Source organism: Poecilia formosa, unplaced genomic scaffold (assembly GCF_000485575.1).
Source record: "Poecilia formosa unplaced genomic scaffold, Poecilia_formosa-5.1.2 Scaffold737, whole genome shotgun sequence".
Lineage (NCBI taxonomy): Eukaryota > Metazoa > Chordata > Actinopteri > Cyprinodontiformes > Poeciliidae > Poecilia > Poecilia formosa.
The window spans coordinates 20,982-29,159 of NW_006800676.1; the positions used below are offsets into that span (position 1 = coordinate 20,982).

Here is an 8,178-nt window from a genome sequence, read left to right on the forward strand (position 1 = left end):
AAAAAAAAAAAAAAAAAAAAAAAAGAAGAAAAAAAATGCTAGCTTTTGAGGGGGGGGGGGTTACCAAAAGGGGTGCAACTAACACTGCTGCTGCAGGTGATTCTATTCTATTCATGCCAATGGACTCTTTCACTAGGAATTTTTATCAAAAGCCAATAGACATGAGCTGCCTCTGGACTCCTGACCATTCATAAATCACAATTTCATGCAGGGATAAACCCAACATCTGAGAGAGCACTAAAATGAAGGTCAGCAGTGTTAACAATAGGAAGTGTTGTGTGGTCTTGATGTTAAAAATATACAATAACATCTGCATTAAGTCAGGCTATACCTTTATTTTTAAAGGAAAAAGTGGCAGAGAGTAATATTGTTGTTGCTAGTTGAGCAAATTCTTCAGATTTTGATTCAATAATTTTATATCTCACCAGCTTAATCTTCTCAGACTATGAATGTCATCATCTTTGGCACTTTGGTTTCATCACAAACCAAAGTTTGTATAGAAATATATTTTCTATATTTGCATTCAGATTTATGTTGTAATTTTTTGCTTTTTTTTTTTTTTTTGAGTAGATCATTTTGTGCTTTGTTTTAATTGTGCATTTATTCTGTGTTTATTCAAATAATTTTACCTGAGTTATCTTTGCATGTCTCCCTTCCAGCCAACATTCATCCTGTCAGTTAGACATATTAACCTCTCCAGCATTTATGCCTCTCGGTTTCTGCTATCCTCCTCTGGTTTCTACAGTCGTACAGCTCCTTGTTGCTTCTTGTTGTTCCCGGTTCCTCTCATATCTGTCATCACTTTTGTCATCAATAAATGCACCACCATACATTATACTGATGCCACAATGAGATTGAGGGGTATGTAAGAATACCTTTTTGCATTGTGTTGTAAAGACCATACATCAGGGGTGTCCAAAGTCGGTCCTCGAGGGCCGGCATCCTGCATGTTTTAATTCTCTCCCTAGTGGTAATAACAACCTCTTCAGCAAGTCAATGTTCTCCTTAGGCCTTCTAACAAGCTATCATTTGATGCAGGTGTGCTGAACCAGGGAGAGAACTAAAACATGCAGGATGCTGGCTCTCGAGGACTGACTTTGGACACCCCTGGCATACATCATATGCTACATATGTCATCTCAAGCAATACATAGTTATACTTCAATGAAACCCCATCATGCTTTGTTCATAATGCCGCAATTATTTGAAAACACCTCTGCCACATTTTCATGATCTACTGATGATTTAAGGTTTGCTCACCAAGGTCAAGACGGCTGCAGTTTGAAGAGCTTTTGATATCCAGTGGACATTTATAAACATCACCAGTTTGCAGTTGTCCTGTGTATTCAAAGGGAGCCCCGACCAGCAACCTGGAAAACACACACAGAACTGTTTGCCTCTCATGCCATATTAGAACTTCAGTCACGGTCAATCAACACAGAATTACTGAATAAAATGCAATGCCCCATCCATCCATCCATTTTCTGAACACCCTTGTCCCTCAGTGGGGTCGGGAGGGGTGCTGGTGCCTATCTCCAGCTAACGTTCCGGGCGAGAGGCGGGGTACATCCTGGACAGGTCGCCAGTGTGTCGCCCCAGTTTAAAGCAATTACAGAACAGATGAGAAACAAAGTTATTTAGCTCTGTTAATCTGGAAAAAATTACAAACCAATTTCTTCAAGAGCACAACAATTCATCCAGGAAGTCACTTAAGAACCCAGAAGATCAAATAAATTATCGCAGGCCTCACTAGCCACATTTAGGCCCAAAACACATCGCTTGCATCTGACTTTTCAACAACCAGATTTTTACAGGACACAGAGTCTCTGACACGACAGTTTCTCTATGGGACACCAGCAGGATCATATACATGTGAATACTTTGCGTTACGCTGGCATTCCATATATGCTGGATATAGAATGCCAGCATATACAACGCTGGCGTTGTTTCACTCTTTCGCTTTTCTATGTACTTCTAAGGTCCCACCACGGGTAAGTACACTATTTGTTTTGTGGGTAAAATTATTTAGTTTGTATTTTCCTCCAAAGCAGATGTGTTTCACTTTGCCACTGAGTCTCACCTGTGACAGTTCCATGACATTGTTGCGTAGCTCCAAACAAAATCATGTCTGTCTTGACAGGCGAATCAGAGACAGAGCCACACAGATTTGTCTGTGATGTGCAAGATCCCATTGACTTTAACATGTTCTATTTTCTGTGTACATCATCCTACCCAATTTTCCAGCAGACTGGAGAGCAAAAGTAGATCTGGTGTGGTTTCAGGCCCTAAGGTCAGTGTTCATGATTCACATTAAAAAACAGATTGGACAGAAATGCCCTCAATAGGAGAGGTCTAAGACCAAAATGAAAAGGCCCGTCTCACATTTGTTACAAATGTCTTTATGTTCCAGAAGACTCCATTGAAAGGGTGCCCAAGTCCAGTCCCTGAGAGCCACCATCCTGCAACTTTTAGATTCATCCCTGCTCCAACGCACCTGAAAGAAATTAATCTCTCGTAACCAGAGCTGAATGACTGCTGGTGAGTGTTCTGGATATATGATTCTGTGTCTTTACTCTAACTCTTTTAGCTGCTCACATGCAGCTAAAAGAGTTGCAACTTCACATGATCATGTGAAGTTAAGGAATTAACTTCAAGTTAGAGGCTCAGTTAGAGGCCTAAAAAAGGAATTGAATTTTAATGTTTGGGGCCCTTAAGGCCTCATGGCAGTGGTCCAGCGCTGAAATGGTTAACTTTTCTCTGTTGTTCCAATACATTGCTATAAATTGTTTGGCGTTAATAAATTGGACTGATGATTTTAACTTTGTTTTTTTGATCCATCCCAGTAAAAAAATTTTGAGTGGATGCAAGGAATTTCACTTATTTGATACAGGTGTGCATCAATGATGGCCAAACAAAGCCTCATGAAACAATGAAGCTTCCCAGTCCATTGTGTTGCCCAGAGGTTCATTACTCGGTGGTTCATTCATTCCTCACTAGTGACATCTGCTGCTGAAATTGTGGCAGTCTTGTCACTCAGATGGACATAATTCAAAAAATTAGTAAATTCAGCATTGTCACAAAGTTTTTGTCAAACTCATGTTTAGTAACAGGAGAGTCAATTAAATCCTATTTAGCTGTAATCGTATTTAGTTATTAAAATGATTTGTAGCCAAACTAATTATGGTATATGTTGACTGTCAGTGACTGTTTTCTTTTATGTAATCGGCAGATATGACAATAAAGACATTTGTTTTAGTGTATTGGGAGTGCAGGGTGCTTGTTGAGGCAGAGTACTCTTCAAGTTTTGATTTGCCTCCTGAAAACTACAATTCTTCAAACAAACAAAAAAAACATTTTTTTCTAGGATTTCTAGTTGGCTCTCTAATCCCTTATATTTTTACTCATCAGGCCTGATTTTTACTCTTTCAACAGCTTTAAGTTTGTTTCTGCTGTGCAAGACTGATATATCTTTGCTGATCAAAATAAAAGTTGACATTTCCAGAAGGTGAGAATTTTGGAGGTCAAGAGGTTAATTATTTTTATTTAAGATTATTGTGAGCGATCATCTTAAAGTATTCAAAGATGTCAGAGATTTTCTTCTTGCTAGCTCCATGTCAAATTTCTCTGTTTCTATTATTCCAGTGTACCCAATACCATATAAGTGATATCTTGTAAGTGTACTGCCTTTTTCTATAAGACTACTAGAAGACTGGTTGTTCTTTTCTGCTCTCTAACATACATTCTTCTGCTGTACTATCACTGAGCCACCAACATTACTATTAAAAACACATAACACCACATGTGGCTTTGAAGGTTATTGTGGGAAAAGGGCTGAGTCACATTCCACAGGAGATGACATAGGAAAATGGTATGCCAGTTTTAGCTACTTTACCTCCTTCCTGCTAATGTGTCTTCTTCCCACATCAAAGGGCAGAGTTAAACCACATCTCAAAAAGCAGACTAAGTTCACAGCCAGCAGCAGTACAAACAGCGAAGGTTTGTACTTTGCTGTTTGTACAAACAAACAGCAAATTAAAAATGATTGAGCTTAATTAGCTCAATGTTTTCAAAGTGGAGGCCACCTAAGGCTCTAGAGGGGACTCAAAACTTGAAGGGGAAAAATATAAAAATAAAAATGATAAAGTTTTAAATTAGAAATATGATTTTATATACAATTTAAAATGTTACAACCATTATTATAGAACATAAGTAAAAACAATTTATTCAAATGTTATTTGACAAGCTCATCTTTCTGATTGACTGCCTGTTAACTTTGTCATGCTGCTTTTCTCTTCAAGCTAGCATAGCACGGCCAACTAAAATGAAAAGGTATGACGCAGCATTTATGCTAAACGAATGTAATTATTGAGAATAGAGAACAGTGAGAAAAACACTGTCACAGCTACCTAGTAGAGGTTTCTTTTTTTCCTCTGGCGCTGCATGCCATGTGACCGAAGACTGCACTGCTCACACCCTGCAGACTACACTGCAGGTGAGCTTATATATGTCTATATGCCACAATGGTGACGTACTTCCGTTTAAATTTTCGCCACATAGATTGTTTCCGGGTTCCGTTTGCTCCTATTGTTTTTAACCACAACTGCAAGAGCTGTTCCATGAACAAGATGCAAAAGTTAAAATATCTGCGAGCTACTGGTACAACAACTGAGTTTTGTTGTGTGCCGTTGTGTCCATTAGCTGGTACCATCCAGTGCTTAGTTGTTTTTTTTTTTTTCATTTTCCTGCTGATATCAAGGAGACAGTGGACCGTAGCCAAAACTTAGCCACTAAAGTTAACACACGGTTTGTAGCTGCCTGCTGTTTCAAAGCTTGAGGATACTGAAGATCCAGCGTCAGAAATGGGAAGACGGTGGTTAAAAGGGAGCTGTACGTGCCTCGTTTAGTGGAATAATTTGTTGGAGGAAAATAATGCGGGAGGAAATCCACTGTTACGGTAATAGGCTGAGAACAGAGGCAGCGATTTGGCACAAGGTAAGCCAGTGTGTGTGTTGATATATGCGTTTGTACGGAGTATGAAATTATTTTTAGGCAACTCCTTAGTTTTTGTTTATATTACAATTATATAAAATACATTTAACATGCAGTCGGAGCGCCCCTCTGATACCGAGCACAGTAATTTAAGAACAGCCGAGGGCAGCAACGCTTCAGCCCTCGGAAAATTATTCCATCTTTATGTTCTACCAACACCGAGCAACATGATCCTAACCACACAGGTAGCCGGTCAAATTAAAGTCCAAAACCTTTGCTTTACAGCCGTAGTGTCACCGATCCACATGAAAAATCCACAGAACAAGTGGTACAAATGGTAAAGAATCACCTATTTCCCAAATCCCAAAAATATGACATCGTACCTTTGCTGTTTGTTTCATAATTATAATCCACATTAGAGTGAATTTTTCTATTTGGCTGCTATAATCTGTTCATCTGTTACACAGTTGTAATTTTGCTTTTTCTTTTCTCTGAGATTCTGCTTAGAAAATTAGGATTAGGCTATGAAGTTACATCCTCCCGTAGTAAATGTTTCAGTTCACTCTTACTCAGTAATGTTCATTTTATCAGAAGAGAAAGAATTAAAATCTTTTGACTAGTTTTATTCTCTCTTCTGCCCAGATTCATCGATGCCGTCATTGTATCAGCTGAACCATAAAGACAAGACAAAACGTTTTTCCAAGTCCAAAACATAAACATTTATTAGACAAACAACTAATGAAACTGACAAAACTCAATAAAATCACAAACCAGCATCCAATTCAATATTTACCTCACTCCACAGACATCCACACACCACGACAAACGTTACGGGGAACCATTTCACCGACGCACCGTTCCCCGGATACAGCATCACGGGTAACCCCGGAGCGATCTGAAGTTAAGATTCCGGGTCTTATACTTTTAAAGGGAGGGCGTGTTTTCCCTTCTCTGCTGTATTCAAATTAGGGGACTGTCCTTAGCTAAGTTCATTTAAATCTAGTTGACTATGTTCCAGTAAAAACCTGTTTTTAAGATCAAAGAAGTGTTATTTTCTTTTGAATGAAGACAGATGTTTTTTATGACCCTGTTCCAAGAGGAAGCTCTACTCTGTTGGCAGGACCAGATTGTTTTACACCAGCTGTTAAATCTTATCAAGGTGGTCAAAAGGTTAAACTCACACACAGAGCCACGACCCCCTGTGAATGTCTGCTCAGTTCACAGAGAAACTAGCTGTGTTCTAATTTAGAGAGAACTACATGCCAAGTTATTTTAATTCAACTTAGTTTAATATGTTTCAATAGAACTATCCTGCATAAGAGATTACGCTAATTGAACCACGGATATAATTTGAAGTGAATTTCCTTATTTGAAACACCATTAATTTTATCTAATATTGAACATATGGTTAAGTTTGTACAACTAGCTTATTTTAAATTTATTTTCTTAACAGTAATTTAAGTGTTACACCTCTGAAATATTTTTTGCAGTTTCTTAAATTGTGATACCAGAACTGCTTCACTTAAGCATTTAATTTCCTGTGATATTGTCAAGTTATTTTCAAGCAAAACTCTGAAAAAGAGCTTAGGCTTTATTAGTTTTTGATTATGTTGTGTAGCTAAATATGAACCCTTATTAGGTTTTTTTGTTGTTAATTTTTCAGGTTTGCCTTGCAACACCTCGTGATGCGTTTCTGAGCCATGATTGAGCCGCTGTGCCAATTACCTTTCCCTTGGATCCAAGCACCTGAAGCTGCTGACCAGTATGGTGTCCATCAGTCCACGGTCTGCTGGATCATCACAGTGCGGACTAACTTTTTATTTACAGTACTTGGTTAAATTAGGATCTGGAAACCGGATGACCAGATATGCAAAAATCTACCTGCAGCCTTTGTTAGCTACCCTGACACTGCAGTCATCCTGGACTGACCTGAGCTGGTCTTCCTCTCCTCGAGAGACAAGTTTTCATCACCAGTAAAGGCAAACAAGTCTGATGTCTGAGTAACTGATGTTCATTTTGTTATCCTGTTTGTACCTACAATAAAACTGAACCTCATTTGTAATACTGCATGTAATATTTCACTAACCTTTTCTTCCCTTTTCGTTTTGTTTACATTTGATCAAGTATTTGCATGTAGGAATTCAAGTGAGATATTAAAATGCAACACTTTTAAGTGCAAAGAAATGTAAATATTAAGTAATATGCAGTTAGTCATATAATTCAATATAGTGTATAAGGCTGGATGACATGACTTACAAGATTTTTTTTATACCAGATTTAATTTTAATCAATTCTTCATGTCCTCAATTTCTATAATAAAATTACAGAAAATACTTTCAAAAAGTGCCTTTATTTCAATCGTCTCTTCTGTGAGTTGTATAAGGGAGCATTATGGCTAAGCTACAAGAATTTTTAATGACAAGAATGGAGTCATTACAGCAGAATATAGATGCAATTTTATAACAATGTCTTAAAATTACAAGAAGTTGCTTTAATGAGAAATAAAGATTCAGATTGATCTGACGTAACCAGCTCAGTCCACGTGCTTCTGACATTTGCCAGTATTCAAGAGGATGTACACTGTCACCTCAACTGACCAGGTAAGTATTAAGGTAAAAATAAAAAATAGAGCAAATATAAAAAATGGAGCTACGGATAGGAATAGTTTCTATATATAAAAAAAGCAAAAAAGGTAATAGCAGGAGAAAAGTTGTTGGCAGCATTCGCTCAGCCGATGCCTCCCTCCAGGAAGCCACCAGACAAAACTCCTGTCCAACTCCAGCTATAATAAAGATAAAAAAAATAAAGAAAATGGAAAGTTAAAATAACAAATAATGCCAATTTGATAATTCAGATCTAATGCGTTTCAGATGCAAAACACATTCTGAAATCATTGACATTTTACAAATTTCACAAATCAATTAGGTTTCACAAATGTTTTATTTATTCTGCTATCTAGTTAGGTTTGAAATATCTAGGTGTTGTAGTTTTTAAAGTACAACACATCAAAAAAAGCTCAAGATAGTGAAAAAATAAGTGTAATCGCCCTTCAGCTATTTTCCAAATTAGATGCTATATTCAGAAGTTAACTTCAGCTTCGACTGATAGCTACTCGTTGGGCTATCAACAAGTAGCTATCGTTGATAGCCCAACGATCAACTATTGTTGATAGTTTATATATATATATATA

The 8,178-nt window shown here is 37.6% G+C and overlaps 1 protein-coding gene across 1 annotated transcript in view; it reads right to left on the bottom strand.

Annotated features, from left to right (window-relative positions):
* LOC103131277 (integrin alpha-11-like) overlaps positions 1-8,178 on the bottom strand; it is a 42,557-nt gene that overhangs the window by 9,856 nt on the left and 24,523 nt on the right. The window contains exon 3 of the mRNA XM_007542881.2: positions 1,260-1,369. Within this exon, the coding sequence (XP_007542943.2) occupies positions 1,260-1,369 (110 nt within the window). The remainder of the gene's footprint in view (positions 1-1,259; positions 1,370-8,178) is intronic.